This window comes from Grus americana, chromosome 8, assembly GCF_028858705.1.
Source record: "Grus americana isolate bGruAme1 chromosome 8, bGruAme1.mat, whole genome shotgun sequence".
Lineage (NCBI taxonomy): Eukaryota > Metazoa > Chordata > Aves > Gruiformes > Gruidae > Grus > Grus americana.
This window is the reverse complement of record NC_072859.1, coordinates 36,159,531-36,175,968: the sequence shown is the minus strand read 5'-3', so window position 1 is coordinate 36,175,968 and position 16,438 is coordinate 36,159,531. Positions and strand designations below refer to the sequence as shown.

The following is a 16,438-nucleotide window of genomic DNA, read 5'->3' as shown; positions in this document are numbered from 1 at the left end:
GTTAGCCACAGTTCTCGGGTTTGACTCTTTTCATGGTCCAAGTAGAAGGCACAGTACAGAACAGAACCTTGTATCAACTTACGTGGATGCTGTGGATATTATTTATCTCAAAATATATAAAAACCCAAAGGTCTGTCACCACTAGACTATCTAAACTTCACAGGTGTATTCATGGCTTCTGAATATCACTAAGATATTACTTTTCATTGTCTCTTTGTGCAGCTTTGAGAGGATAATAGCATGAGGTTTAGTGGACACTAATGGCAGAGTAACGTGCCATCAGCTTCACTTACTCTTCAAGTATTTTCTGTGGCAAAACTGATCAGCCTAGCTTTTCAACCTCTAAAAGGAGAAGTGATGATTTGGGAAGGTCAGCTCGCCCAGCTTCTTTCAGAGACATCTTGAAGAAGGACGGACGGACGGACGGACGGACGCGGGTTCCCTGCAGTGACGCTGCTTGTGGACGCCTGGAGCAGCACTGCGCCCCATGATGAGGATGAGGAGTACCCTGAGGGAGCGAGCAAAGCTGACTCCAGCTCCGACGCTGTCTCTGGAATACCGTTTCTACCCTCTTCTCCTCTTCCCATCCTCCTCCGCACTGCTCCTGGCGTCCCTCTCGCCGGACCTCTCGCCTCTGTGCCCTCTCTGCTCCGTGCCGTCCCGAAGAGCTGTCCCCCCTCTGCGCCGCACGGCTCCTCCACCACCACCCACCCACCGCCACCCAGGCGCTCGCCACGCAGCCAGCACGGCCACGCTCCCCGCCTGGGAACGGAAACCCTCCGAGGGCTGACCCGCAACGGCATGGACACGGACACCCGTTCTGTATCACCGGCGTTGTTGAAAGCTCGTTCGTAATTAAGGACACGCAGCCCTTCTCCGGGCAGAGGGGAACAATAAGGAGGTCTGTTTTGGGAAAACACTGTCCCGTCAGAGGCTGAAGCAAAAAGCCAGTGAATGACTGGCTGGCAAATCTGCATCTGAAAGAACTGCCGAGAGCTATCGCAGCATCTCCCGGGAAAGAAGGCAAGGACTTTGTGCGGCGTTCCCGCAGTAACCCCTGGCCTCTCAGCCAGCACAGACGAGCCGTGCTGCCGAGCAGGGGGCTGGCAGCGCCCGCTGTGCCGGGGACGCCTGCCCGGAGCCGCAGGGAACCGCAGCTCTGCCCTGTCCCACGCGAGGATTCCCTCGGAAAGGAGAAACTCCTGAGCAAGTTATTCGGCCTCTTTGCCTCTGGAGCAGCTCAGAGCAAAACCAGCAGACGGGAACAGCTGTTGGGAGGAGAACTATAAACCAAATCTGTGCTAAAAAGCACACCCCGTTCTGCCATGACCCTGACTTTAGGAGGCAGAAAATCTTGATTATTCTCAGAACAGCTAACTGAACCCCATCCACTCGGTGACTCTGCTATATGTTTTGCTTTAAATGTCTTGTCAGCTGGGTAAGGGTTTATATTAACTAAACCAGAAGAGCTGAAACCATCTCCAGCAAATTGTTTAGCAGCCTCTCCAGGCGTTAAGTCTGGAAGAGGAAGAAATAGCTGCTTGGAAAGAATCTGAAAAAAGCTTGGAAAGAGCAACCTTTCCCTTGACAACAAATTTAAAACTTTTGTCTAAGGGATAACTCGGCTTTTCTCTTCTTGTCCTCTGTTCTGTGAGAAAAGGTGGTTTGTAAGGGACCAGGCACTTGTCATCAATCCAAGAGGACATCTGCCCGGCAGAACGTACACCGGTGGGAAGGGTGGAGAGAAACCACGCGGGTGATAGTGTCTGCTGCGAGTGTCTGCGGGACTGTTGCTTAGCCTGGAGAACGGGAGTGTTAGCAGGGGAGAAGAAAAGGATGTCTTTCAGCTAGAGGAAATAAGTCCATCAAAATGCCTCGATTTTCTGCAGCTGCTTCCTGCACAGACCGTTTCCTTTGCAAACCTGCTCTAAGGCACTGAAAGCAGGATGCTGCATCCCGCGATCCCACCCACGCGTGCACGTGCAGCAGTGAGAACTGGTCCACACGTGACACAAAAGCTTCTTGGTTCAGCAACGGCAGCGCTGCTTTCGTAGGCTTTGCACCTACGCCTCAGAGCCCGAGCACAGCAGAGCTCCGCAGTCCTGCCTGTCGCTAATTACGGACCAGCACCTAACGACAGAGATCTGAGCGTGTGGGTCTCTGCAGGATGAGACCCACACGGGAGTGAGCGGGACCCGTCTCTGCTGTTGTGCCCAGCTGAGGACGGTGCTGCCAGGCTGCCAGCCAGCAGGATGGACGGGGACGTCCCTGCTCCTCCCTCCCTGGCCGCTCACCCAGCACAGGAGCTGGTGCGCACTGGAGGACGAGGTCTGTGCAATGCAGCCGAGCCAGGGCACCCTCAGCACGGCGTTACTTCTGCGTGCAGGGCAGGTGTGCACGGAGCTCCCGACGGCGGCACGCGGAGCTCACCAGCTGGCGAGTGAGGTCTGCCCGCACGCACCCAACAACAGTCTCATGGCAGACAGAGCAACATTTGCTGCACGATTCCTCTGTTCCACACAGATGAGGAATTCTTTCAGAACGTTACGACATACCACACCACGCAGGCAGATATTTGCTGTCTGAGGCAGCCCGTAGCAGAGGCTAAAGAGCAGCCTCTGCCAAGCCCATCAGGCGTGTTAATATCACTGTACAAAGATACAAAGAAAGAACGCCCCAAATGTTTCTGACTCGGGTTAATTAAGAGCTACTTAAAGAAGGAAAGACTATTCTTTTGCAGATGTTGTCCTTGGACTCTGTGGGAAATGCTTAGGGTGCAAAGAACAAGAAAATCAAGACTTAAAGCTCCTGTACGGCGAGGAGTTGCCATGTTAGGTTGTCCTGTCAGACAATTAAAATGCATTGCTACTGCATCCCATTCATTACGAGACTCCTGCGTCCCGCCTCTCATTACTTGGCACAGAGCAACAGCTACCGTGCCGGGGAGACCCTAAAGTTGCAGGGCAAGAAGCAAACAAATAACTTCAGTGCTACGGCTATTTAACTCCCCCCGTGGTACACAAAGATTTCATCAGACGAATTGCTTCTGCCGTGGTGCGGTGCTGCACAGTGGTTCCCGGGACGTGAAGTCGTTGGAGCAAGTGGAAACAGGAGGCAGCCCAGGAAATATAGTCCAGCTTGGGAACAAACCAACGTGACCCCTTCCCTCTGAAAATGCTCATGCTTACAAAAATGAAACCCCAGGAAACAATTGTCATTAGGAAATGAAGTCATTAATCATCTCAGTGTGTTGCATAATTGAAAAACTACTGAAACTGTGGAAACCATTCCCTTTTCGTCAAGCATTGTGCCTCTGGGTGAATCTTTCTGGGTGCTATTTATAGATTTGAACGTTGTTAGTTTGTATGGCAGAGCATTTATAAAAGAATCCACCTTTAAATAACCGCTGGGGCTATAAGGAGCCCATTTTGGTGGGCTAACGAGCCTCAGCGCTGCACGGGGAACACCCAATTGCAGTACGAGAGGGGCACGTGCAAGTGCTGCCCCCGCTCCTATCTGCACTGACCTAGATATGTCACTTACTTATTCCTTTCATGCAAATCTATTACACTCAACAGCCAAATCTGGTCCTTTACAGAAAATAAAAGTCTAGCTCCCATTGCCTTCATCCTGACCTCAGTGCCCATCTCCATGTCCTGCTCCAGCAGCGTATGACAAAAGCAAAGCAATTTATAGGATATTGCCTTTTGCCAGATGAACGTTTTGGGTCTGATTTATATTTTCATGTAAAAGATATCGGTGTCTGTCTGCAGGTGTTTGCCTTCTGCCTCTCCATGCAAGCCCCCGAACAGGCAAAGGATTGATTCATTTTGCTCCTCTGTTCCGGCTCCCCATTTTAGCTGATTTTATTTCTGACTCTCCAGGTCCCGGTTAACAGGAACGTACCAGGAGGGCATGGCTTGCTCTGCTGTTCCTGTTCCTGACTGCTAAGTGGTGCTAAAGGGTAAAGTTTAAACTAAAAGTGCACTGCTCTTCTGCCACAGATTAAGAGCACCATTTCATTTTCACAGCGCTCTCACTCCCCATGGGATAGAGATGGGAGATTGCTAAATTTGCCCTCCAAACCAGGTCTCCCAATGGTAGGGTAGACTGCCTCAGATATTAACTTAGTGGTGCAATGGTATAGAGAGCCCACACGTGGCTTTTTGCCTTAAAAAATACCGGGAGTTCTTCTTACTCCTCTTTGGTCATAACTTGAATGATAGGCGGTTTTTAGGATGTACTCTGGTGGGAACAGCCCCAGCAATGCTGACTCCCACAAATCTCTGTGAGGCTCTTCCTTAAGGAAAAGGGACTTGGCTCTGTACCTGCTGGGACAGTCCGGTGTCCGTCTGTCTGTCCCTCCCCTTCTGGGCACGGACACCTTCACCCACCGCCCTCCCCAGACCGCAGCCTGGGCTTTGGGACGAGCGCAGGCGGCAGCACCAGTCTGGTGCCGCTCGCTCCTGGCAGCGCGACGCCGTCTTCCAGTAGCACGGCCCACCTCGTCCATTTAATCATATCGCAATTTGAGATCAAAATGAAAAAACCAAACCCTAAAATCCAGAACTGAGAAACACAACATCAAAACCCAGCACTCTTCAATCACTTCTCTACTACAGCCGCTCTCTGGGATCGCTAGTCTCTCCCCGCGTTTTATCTTCATCACAGGCTCTTACGGCCAGGGAACTGGGTGTTCTTCCTGTCCATGAAACTCCCTCTCATTAAATAAACTCCACTAATACTAAGAATCTAGTAGAGGTGAGGGCATGTTAGAAAGTAGTTTTCCGACACTTGGTCAGACACAAGCTCTGCACTCCGTAAAGGGGACATATACATAAAAATGTAAAAGGAAACAAACTTTCTCATACATAATGATCATAATGGTATTTCAGTGTGTCCCTTCTTCCCAAATTTGGTTATTTCTGGGACTTTCAGTTGGATTTTCCCAAGTGTTCCCTGTTCCTCCTAATCAGGAGGACACGTCTGCCTTGGATTTTGGCGGAGAGAACAAGCCATGTGTGAGACGAGCCAGCAAACGTACCTACCCCATCCCCGCAGGGCTCGGACTGCTGCTGGGAGCTGAGCTCACCGAGGAGCTCTGGCCCCTGACGAGGACTGGCAAATCCTGCCCTCCCGTTTCGATGCGACACACTAACACAGCCTTCTCTGGTTTTCAGACAGCCTGTAGAGGTTTTCCTGCCTCCAGCGTAACAAACGGGTCTGTCAACCCGAGAAGAGCTCCGCAGGAGCCAGCTCCCCCAGATGGCATTGCTGCACAGCAGTGACGTGCGAGCAGCTCTCCGGAACGCGAGCAGTGCCCGCACGCGTAAGCTCTGAGCCACAGCGCTGCCCGATGCCGCCGGCCACGCCGTTTGGTACTCACGCTGCCCATGGTCTAACCTGGGCTTTCCATCTTGTCTCCGATGCCACGCACCGGACTATGTTTTTCTTTATTTTTTCCAAAGAAAAGATGTGTCTTTTAGCTTTTCTTTGATGAAAATTTTCAAATTTAAACCACACTGCGGTATAAACACTGGCCTTCCCAGACATGCTGGCAGGCAGCGAAGGTACATCCATCTAATGACCACCCATCTCCGTCCCCGTGGATGGGCAGTCATCGGTCTTTCGTTTCATGTGATAAAGCAGCGGTACTGTGTGTAGAGCCCGTACATGGCAGGACTTGATTTGCTACTATTTTTATGTTACTCATAGTGAAAAATGCAAATGCTTAGCCGTTGTCTTGGCAGCAGGATGGCTTCCACAGCATTCAGATAACCCGGACTCCCTGTGCTACAGCGGTTACAGGAGAAGGCAAGACCGCAGAAGCGCTTTCCCCGGCTGGCCCTGGCAGCGCACCAGCCCCGGGGGGTGTTTGTGCTTCCCCCGCAGCCACATCCCCTGGCCGGGCACAATCCCTGCTGCAGGGAGCTCCCGTTCTAGGCGTGCGAGCCACGCCGTCTCGGGGAGCACTCCTTCCGTCCCTTTCGGAGCAAAGGCTCTCCTCAGCCCTGCGATGACGGGTACGTACCTCTGTGACCAGACAGCGTAAGTTCGTGCATTCAAGGCATATTCCAACTCAAACCGGCTCCGCAGCGCTGCAACGTGACTGCGGCCAGGACCTCCTCGTGCAACGAGACAGTCTGAAGATGAGGAGGGAGACAGAGAACCGCTGCTGTTGCTGGAGGCTGGAGACATTAGCTGGATTTAAAAAAAAAAAAAAGGCAGCACTGTTATTACATATTTACGAGTCTTTCCTCAGCTCTTTCTCCTAAGCTGTGTGTCCCATATTTCCTTTATAGTTTGGCTGAAAACAGCGGTGCCTCCTGACTTTGATCAGCTGAGGAGAACTGGGTGCTGCCTGCCACATAAAGCGCTCCGTTCATCGTTGCCTGGGGTTTTCGGCCTGGGGTTGGATGGCTTTTGAGAAGGTACGCTTTAGCTCAGCCATGAGTTATTTGGCTGGCGAGCATCCGCTGAGCAGCTGTAAGACATCACTCTCTCCCCATCGGGATCCACCGGTTGAGTTTCCCATCTGCCCCAGCAAGGTGGCAGCGCTGCCTGACCACAGCGATCCCGTCCGGGTGTCCCAGGACAGGAGTTCAGACTGACGGCGCGGTGTAAATGCAGGGCTGGTACATCGACGTACGTGTTCCTACATATGGCCCAGCCGTCCAACACGGGCGCCTGCCGCAGCAGGGACCCAGACATGCTGGCACAAAAGGTCCCTGCCAGTCCTGGCTTCAGAGATACTTAAAGGAGCAGGAATGATGTGCTGAGAGAGGGGAAGAAAAAAGAGAGGAAATAGAGGGAGGTGGAGAGAGAAAACTCTCCACCTTCATCCTTCATCGGCTGCAGTACTTAACTTACTAGAGATTTTGTTCCTTAAAACTCCTCTCAGACAAAGCTTTGCCCTGGACACAGTGCAGCTTAGGTCTAACTCCCCAGGTAAATAAGGCTTTCTTTTCTTCTTCTTGTATGTAAGCTCTTGCCCCAGATTTCTTCCTGCATGCACTGCTGCCTGTGGATCATAGAAGTCAGGTGTCCCATGACATGACACAGTTTCTTGTGATATAGTACTTCACTTTTTTTTTTTTTTTTTTTACACCTAAAAGCTTCCGCCTACGCATAGAGCAACCAGCTGCAGTCAGAGCATGAAGAAAGGTAATAGATTATGGGTGTCTTTTCTGACCCTTCAGCTCAAGAGCAGTGATCCATTTTAAAAGGAGGTTGTTTTTTTTTTAAACTCTTACATGCACACACGCACACAAATACAGAGAGAAAATATAATTTCAGGAATTGCAGCCCTGAATCGTTTACTTTCTGTTTGAGCACTTATCTTACACCAGGCCGAAGGCTGATACATCCCTCTGTGTCATAGCCACAGTCCGGAGCAGGAATGGCTTTTGCATTTATCCTTCTTATGTTTTCGCTTTTTACCGTTCTCCTAAGGCCAGTTTGTCTTTTCTTCTTTTTAAACCAAGCAGTCCTGAACGGGATGAATGGGAGTAAAAAGTTCTGCCCAGGCCTGCTGTGAGGTGCATCCCCCCAGCGCTGGTCACGCTCTTCCGTGTACCTCTCTGAGTGGCTCCTGGCACCCACAGCAATATCTGGTCCCTCCTCCTGGCACCCATATAAACCACTGCTGACGGCGTGCCCTAAAAACACAGTGTGGTGGCTAACGACAGGACGGGGCAGCTCCAGCAGCTCGCAGGCTCCAAAGCCACCACCTTCCTCAGCTGCTGCTCCCGACCACGCGGCGCATGCACAGTGCGCTCCGCAGTGCAAATAAGGTCCTTACCTCAATGTTGCACAGACATTCTTCTAATTTCGTGACTACTTCTGAAAACTCTGGCCTCCCCTGCGAACACAACAGAAAAAGCAGAGCTGTGTTAAAAATAGAAGAGGGACATATCTTCTGCGATTAAACTGACTCATCCGTGACAAATCGCAGCTCCCCTCCATTTCCCTTTCTCTGGATTTCATGGCATTGCCTTCAGTCTGCTTGGGAATCTGATGGGAGCTGCAAGTTCAGTACTAAGCCACGAAACTAAGAGGTGTGTGCATAACAGCTTGAAGTGCATCGTTATTCTCTTTTTCTGTAACGATTAGATTTGATCTGATAGCGACTAGATCATAGGATTACAAAAACACTAGCAATAAATACTTGGCTCGATATGTTAGGTATGCTTCCTCTTTGCCCATAAGCACGGCCAGAGTCTGACGAGCAGCAGACAAGCTCCGGACCAATACTGCAGTCACCCTCTCCCTTCCCCCCTCGGTGCACTCACATCACGCCACGGGCACCGTCCCTGCAGCTGCTCCCCACCGCCCGCCCCGCTCCCGGAGACGTGTCCCCATCTCCCTGTGCTTTACGTGGCACGAGAGATTGCGGAGGGGAATGACCAGTGTATCTCCTTGTTATTGCTGATCAATACCCTGCTCCGGTTTAGAGCACAGTCCTCCCAGGCTTAACTAAAGCATGGCGTACAACGGCGTTTGACAGAGGAGCGCTGGGAATACCTTAATTAACTGTTAAACACGCACCACATCGTCCTCAGCAAAATTGCCTGCAAGAGGCAGGCGCAATTTAAGAGCTTTAGGACAAAGTCCTGCAGCCCTCACATCTACGAGCTATGGCAGAGGGACAATACACACAAATACGACTTCAGGTTTTAGCCCTGTGTGAGAAAGTACAGTAACAAAATGGGTGCTAAATGCTTTTCTTTCTCAAAAGGGCAAGAAAGCAAATGACCAGTCCAGGTTAAGTTCCATGGACTTGTCCTTGTCTGCAGTTACCGAGGAAAGGGAGGGAGCGAAGTGTTTATTGGTGTCCGCAGCGGTGTCCTGGCTGCCGCGTGCTCCGCGTGGAGGTGGCTTCAGGCAGAGGCACTCTGCAGCCTTCTCCCGCCCGCGCCACCAGCCCTCCCCGGAGCGGCCCAGGCAGCGTGCTGGCCGAGGAAGGGGAGCTGCGATGGGCTGGTCTGCGGGCAGCCGGGGTGCCGACCTCGGCCGATTTCTCCAGACTTCTGCCAGCCTTTCTGCGAGGGCGGCACGCTGTGGCGGAGACAGGATTGCTCCGCTGACCTTTGACGGTCCCCTGGGTGCTTCCCTCCTCAGCCAGTCAGTCTTCAAAGCCTTCTGCTCGCCCGACTCCTTCAGCCGTTCTGCCACATGACGCCAACCGCCGCACCGAGGTACTCCTCTTGAAAAAGCGCTTTGGAAAGGCACGCTTCCCACAGGAATCTCAGGCTCCGGTAGGCGCTGCTGTGAGTAACTTACGCCTAGGAAAGTGCTGGGGAAAACTACTACGGGAAAAACTACCCCCTGAACACGGAGTCCTTCACAGGGGGTAGGAGTCCTCAGGCCTGGCTCTTCTGTAGCTGGGTGAAGGCTGGTGGGAAGGAGGGAGGTCCCGTCCCTTGTGATTTCGGTGGCTCCTTTTATAAAGGATTCTGTTATAAAGCAGTATGTGACCACACTAGAGTACCCCTGAGCTCTAGTCTGCAAAGCGTTCCAGAAATACTGCATTTACTGCATGTGATAAGCTCTGTCACCTTCAGCAGAACGTGATCGGAGCTGTTGGAGCCCATTGGAGTAGCCCATCACAAACCGTGGAAGAACTGACTGTAATTTAGACTTGTACTTAATAAAACTAAAACAGTGTTTATTTTCTTTACGGAACTAAGCCCCAGGTTCTATGGCAAATACTTTGACTGTAATTAGAGCTTAAAATTAAAATACCTAATGAAAAATGCTGCTTGAGAGACACTCTCTAATTTTCTAGTCATCGGTTTGCCTTTGGAAACAGCTACTGCCACAAGTTTCTGGAAAACAGACGTTCGAGTACCTGATAAAGAGTAACAATGACATGACACATGGGAACTAGTTTTCGGTTGGGATGAACCTTGAACGAAACTAAAGACAAATAAAATGATAAATTTTCAAATTTGGAGGCATTTCATAGACAACCAGCAAAATCCATACAGATACACTCCATTTTCTGCCTCTTTTATTTTTTTTAAAATTTATTTTAAACTGAGCGAACCTCTAGGAGAATTCTGACCTGCAGACACTTGTTGAGGCCCCAAACTCACCATTTTCCCCTAACAAATAACCCCTCTTGTAAGCAAATGTCTTTGTTTAGGCATCTAGAGTGAGATGCTGTAAAATGGATATTGATACGGTGATGCTTTTTATCTTTCAGATGTTTTGCCCATTCTGCTCGTTATGGCAATTCGCTACTAGCCTTCAGCCCCCCCTCCCGAGTGGCACGCTCGGGAGACCCCTCTGCGTCAAGGATTGTCACACGTGCTGGATAACTAAGGGAGACACTTGGGAAGAGCTGCTCGTTAACCTCCGCAGTGGATTTACGGCGGCGCTGCAGCTCCGCGCTGCCCGTTTGGGGACAGGCTGCAGAACGCACGGCAAACCTCGCAGGCGCTGGCCGGAGGGTGATAACACCGCTTTGCTCCTCTCTGCCCAGCCGCCCTCCTAAACTATTGCAAGGCCCTCAGAAGTGACTCAAAACCTCTGTTACTGGGAACGGTAGCGGAACACCTTTTATAAAGCTCATTTTAATAAGTTTTTGCCCGCATCTTGTGCAAAGTTCGCGCCATGCGCTGGCTGAGCTATCAATTGCCGTATAATTCTATCGTGCGGCTGCAAAACATGAGCAAGATTGAGCGATGTTGGAGTGATACTGACAAGTAAGAAAGTGCATTAGGATACTGAAAAGATGGTTTCTTTTTACTGAGGCTAAATGAGCTGTGGAAATGCTGACAAGATACAGTGACTACATCCATTACGTTGTGCTCGCTTAAGTCGACAATTTAATATGACATCTTATTAATAAATTTAAACAGAACGTGAGTTACGTGATGATGATTATTAGCAGCTACTTTATAGTTACATGGAAAACAAACTAAACCACGCACCCTCCTGCCTTAGCATTAGCTCATAAAGTGCAAAGACAAGAGCACACTCAAGAATCCAGGAAACACTAATAATAATAAATAAACTAGTGATGAAAGAAACTACCTACGCCCCACACTGCGAATGCATTTTATCCACAATTCTCACACCGCTATATTATGTACATAACCGGTAAGGAATACAGTAAGGGGGCAAAACTCCGTGCCCAAAGTCACACAAACCTCCCTGTTCCCTGCCTCGGTAGAGCACTCGAGCTTGTGCTTTAGTTCACTAAACCGGGCAAGAAAGCTCCCAAGCACCCAGGACAAGGACAGGCGTAGGCACACGATAACCGGTCTTTCTAAGCTGGGTAACTAGAAAAGGGACTCCAGGGCGCAAATCCAGGACTGCTTCCAGTCAGAAATTCAAAGTCGGAGTATCTGGTTCAGAAACATGAAGCTGCAATATGAAGCAAGGCCTCCTGTAACACCAGAGAATTACGTAGGTTCCAAAATCTGCTCCCATTCATCAGAAATGAGACTCCCATGCTGTTCAGTGAAGACCTCGAATGCCAGAATAGCACCAGAAAACCAACCAACCAACCAACCAACCAACCAACCAACCAGTTTCCAAACCCAAAGCCTACCCCTGCAACACGTTTCCTAAAGCAGCTGACCCACTTTGTGGAACGTTTTCTAAGCAAACTGAGTTTCCAGTCTCTGGAGGATATTTCTTGACTTTTCAGACAGTTCAGAGCCATGTGCAAAAATACCAGTGCAACTGCTGCAGCGGCATGTGCAAACATGGCATTACGGAACACGCAGGGTCCCTTGCCTGGCTGACACACAGGGGTGTGTAAAGGACCTACCTGTCTCCACAGTCCTCTGCGTGAGGAATGCTTCAGAGAGATGACGTTCATCTGGCGGCTTGCTATTTTCCATCACCAAGGAACGCTGTCAAAGCCCAGAAGTTACGAACAAACCCATCACTCTCACGCTGTACAAATGCCAGAGCAGTAACGCTGTCAGTAAGACAGCCGCGACCCATCTGAGCCAGCCCAGGTGCCCACACGCTCCAACATCTGCATTTTCATGTGCAAACACACAGGGCTGTGTATGATCCAGCCAGCCAGGAAATACAGCTGGGACGCAGCATCAGAACAGTGCTGGTTAGCGACCCTGCTTTGGAAGATTTGACCCTCAATATAAGGACAGAGGTTTAAAGACTAGTTAGGGAAGGGTCACTGCTGTTCCTCTAGCACGGGTGTTCTCAAGGACCATTAAATCCTGCTGTGGCCCTAAAGGCTACCAGCCTTTGAGGATGATGGTGCTTTTGCAATCTTGCTTTAGTTAGTTCACGTTGCCTTTAGTGCAGGAATAGCAACAGACTGCAAAAGCCCCCCCGCTACACCCTGCCCTTTATTTCCCGTCACCCCGCTCAAGTGACAGCCACCAGCTGCAGTGGTGATGGACGCGTCTGGCCGTGACGGCTGCATCCCGCCCAACGTGGATTCGGAGACCGGTAACGACACAGTAGCCAAGGGCTAATTGGAGCAAAGCGCCCACCTGACCGCAGCGCTGGTCCGTGTCCGACTCAAGTCAGACCTGGAAGAAACGAAACGCCTGTGGCCGGTATGCAAAGATGACCAAGAGTCGATCGTCGTTCCCCACAAATAGTGAGCAGCCCGAGAGCCCGTTGAGCTCTCCTGCGCGGCAGCGGGCTGCACGCCAGCATCTCCCCTGGAGCGGGGACGTCTCTCAAGGTGACTCCTCGAGGCTGCGATTCCTTGTCGCGTCAGATACTTAGGAAGCGACTAATGGCACGCTAAACTCTGAGCTCCTGGCTCAGTGATGTAAAGGATGGATTGCGCATATAGAAACCCTTAGACAGAAACTGTTCACCAAGTCTGGGACCAGGACTGGAGCCAGCCGCACCTCGGCTCCTCTGAGGAGGAGTTTAGGAAGCAAGGGGGTCCCTTCCGAACCTCGTGACTCCACGGGAGGGTCTCCCTGACAGCTTTGTGCTTCCCTGTGCTCTGTGCAGTAAATAACCCAGCGCACCTTGTGAAACCCCTGTCGCATTTACCGCTGAACCGCGTTAATCGCTGCTGTGCGTGGGTAAAGCATAGTGTCGCTTCTCTCTTACGAGTGAAGTGCATGGCTCCATCTGTGACAAGCCAACATAAAACAATCTTTCTTTAACCATTTTATAATTGCGGGAGGGAACACTTGTATATTTTATTTTCTTTCATGCTGTGCTATTGGGTTAACTGGGATAATTGGACGGACTTCTCCAACCGTTAAAACCCAGTCCCAGTTGCAGCATGTGAGACAGGTGCCGTAGCAACAGCCTTACTGCAATAACTCCTCGTTAAATCAGACTCCCGTCCTGCAGACCTTGCTGGGCTCCAAAAGGCAGTAATTACAGCAGATGCAACACATATTTTTGAAATTCACTGTACAGTTAGTTTCTATCCTAAAGAGGAGTTCATTAATTGTAACACATATCTGATGTTTGTCTTTATCAGCATTAATCAGAGTCCCGCATGAAAATTCCCAGAGTATCAGCTGGGGAAAAAATATTCATTGTGTTTACTATTTTAAGCCTCTGAAAACTAAATTCCATATAATATAGGGGGAAAATTGAAATAATAGGAAGACCCATAACTAGTTTAGACAGCTGGAAGAGGAGAAGTTTATTTTAGGATCAGCAGTGATGTAGCTGATGAGAATGAGCCACTCCGGGCGAGCTGTGCGTGTGAAACGCATACATCATCGGCTGGTACCCTGCCTGGCTCTAAGTGATGTTGCTTTCTCACCGCCCTAAGCGATGAAAAATGCATCCCAAAACAACAGCAATGATGATAATAATAAGCAATGTAGTCATTTTGAGATATAATAGAACAGATGGCTTTCAGTTTTTCAAACAAATATGTCATGTCATGGCGTAGCAAAAAAAATAAAAATAAATCTAATAGTTAGATGCATAGGAGAATTACACGATGTTTCTGATAAATGATCGAGTGCCCGGCTGAAGCGGGAGGCTGGAGGAGGGCTGGGTCCCCACAGCTCAACCCAGGCAAGACGGAGATTGTGGCAGCGAGCTGGGTGCTGCGGCAGGACAGACTGACCAAGCCGGGCACTGACGGGGAGATGCAGCTCAGCGAGAAGAGAGGGAGACACTGGGGAACCGCATCAGCTCCTGCACCGCTCCCCCAGGGACTGCAGCAAACAGCATTTTCACCAGCTGAGCCTGGCAGAGACGCGTCTGCGTGAACTTTGCCACCGCCGCCCCTTCCCACACCGCAGCGTGCCCCCCCACGGGACCGCCCGCGCGGTCGCTTGGAGTCTTGCCGCGCACTCCGGAGGGCTCATCCTGGGAGCAGGCTGCGCCGTCGTCAGTCACAGCCATCCGTAGGTTTCGGGGGGAAATGCAAGGGGCTGGTGGAACCTCTGGAGCTGTTAGCGCTTTGAGACGTGGTTGCCCGAGAGACCCTCCACGTGCTCGCGCGCTGATGCCCCCCGCTCTCCAGGCCGCAGCTGGAAGGGCTCTGCTACGGAGAGGGGTCCTGTACGTGACCCCTCGTCTGGCCCCAGGACTTTGGGAGGATTTACTGCTGACTGTAGTTGTTCTGTCTAAGTACCCAGAATATATCTGCCGCTGGATATTTAGAGAATCGTCAGCGTAGTATGAGCAGTCCTTGAATAAAGCGATATTAATTAAAGGAACAGACACCTTCCAAGGATTTCAGAAATTAAGCAGCAATGAGTAAAATTCCCCGCCCCCCCCCCCCCAATAATCCAAAAGAACCACTTTCTTTGCATTGGAACAAATGAAAAACATGGTTTGCTAGCTCCAAAGATCATAAACATGATCTTTTTAGGATTAAAGCTCCAATAGCAAACAGAAATCAAGAGCCAGGCTATTTCTACAACTTGTAAATCACGTTCCTGTTTCTCTCTCACAGCTGCTCCTGTAAACACTGACGCTTTAAGCAGCCCTTATGGGACACTTACAAGTCAGAAGCGTTTCGAGGATGTTCTGTGCCCCAGACAAAAGGAGAAATTCCAGGAAATGGGAGAACCCTGCAAGATGGAGTCCTGGCAGAGGTGGTTTCCCTGCCTGGAGCTCGGTGCGACTGCCCATCCGAGCCCTGGTGAATCCTCAGCCTGGGTGCGAACGTGACGCGCCAGGCTGTGCGTAGCTGCCCCTGTCACATCTTTTACCTTCCTGAGGTGGCTGCAGTGTTTTCTCTCCTCAAATCCTACATAACGCTTCACACTTGTCGCCTACATGTCCCTCTCCTGCTGAACACTTGTTCCCGTGTGCTGACCCTCATTGCTGTACGGCTGCCAAAAGCCATCCTTGAACATACTCTCCTTCATCTTACAGCTTAAAATTTTGCCTGCGGCCATACCACTGCCTGCAGTCAAATCACCTAAGGCTGAGAGCTCATGTGAGCTCTTGGGCTCAGAAAGGCTAGGCATAGTCCGTGCTCGGACAAAGCCTGCTGGGAAGCAAAACAGAATGTGACAGCCCATCCTGGAGCCCAGCGGTTGTTTTCCTAGCTTCTCTTGATTCTTCCTATTGCTTGGGTTCATCACGGCTTTGCGTTTGTCATTGCAGCCTTTGACCCCTGAGGCTTGCTCCCTCTCTCCCTACAGACTGCAGGACCTGTTCTGAGTTTTCAAAAGGCGTAGTATTTTTTTTTTATCTTCTACACTGTCATCATGTGTTTCCAGCGAGCACTGTCTTCTGCGGATGCAGATTCCCTCTCTTTGGCTAGACCAGTTCTACTAAGCCGTGTGTCAGTAATCAAAACTATCCTCTTTACAAGACATTTTCTGGTAGAGCAATTCTCGAAAACAGCAGGGAAATTCTGGTCCACTGTTACGGCATCTGCAATGCTAACGGCCCTGCCGGGAGGCAGAGGTGCGCTGGTGACAAACTCAGCTCAGCGCAAGCGTGAAGCTTGGTAAAGTCTCCGTATCCTGAGTTACACGTGAACAACCTTGCTCTCACATGCAGTTACTGGGAATGCATCATCATCTGGAGAAAGCCTGAGGGGTCACCATCGGGTGATTAACTGTGGGGACTGACGGGACCTCTGCAGAGCTGCTAGTGCTCTGCAGCTACCTGGCTGCGCTGCCAAACCCGACCCAGCGTTGCAAGCTGGTGTGCATTGTGCTGCCTGTGAGATGGTATGGCAAAAGCCTTTAATGGGAATTATTATCCTCATTATCTTAATTATCGTATTCTCTCAATTTCCAACCGCTGTAAAGTACAAGAAAACTACCATAGTATTTTAAAATGTATATTTTTCTAACAATATGCTTACGTATGCAATTTTGTCTTTCAAACTTGTTACTTGCTACAGGAGTTTTTGGTCTCTCTTGTCTACTCTTGGCCATCTTCACCTGGCACCTTGAACAGGGCAGAGCAAACGAGTGTGCCTCAGAAAGCCCCAGGGCCGTCCCCGTGTGAACGTGAGCCAAGAAATTCTCTCACTGTGGGATTCTGTAAC

General features: G+C 50.5%; 1 protein-coding gene across 4 annotated transcripts in view; it reads right to left on the bottom strand.

The window, feature by feature from the left end:
• TNNI3K (TNNI3 interacting kinase) overlaps positions 1–16,438 on the bottom strand; it is a 99,385-nt gene that overhangs the window by 7,207 nt on the left and 75,740 nt on the right. For 3 of the 4 annotated variants that reach the window (XM_054834518.1, XM_054834519.1, XM_054834517.1), the window contains exons 22-23: positions 7,802–7,861; positions 6,032–6,201 (exon numbers count right to left, since the gene is read on the bottom strand). In XM_054834518.1, the coding sequence (XP_054690493.1) occupies positions 6,032–6,201; positions 7,802–7,861 (230 nt within the window). Of the gene's footprint in view, positions 1–6,031; positions 6,202–7,801; positions 7,862–16,438 lie in introns of those variants that run through there. The other variant, XM_054834520.1, reaches the window with a different exon arrangement.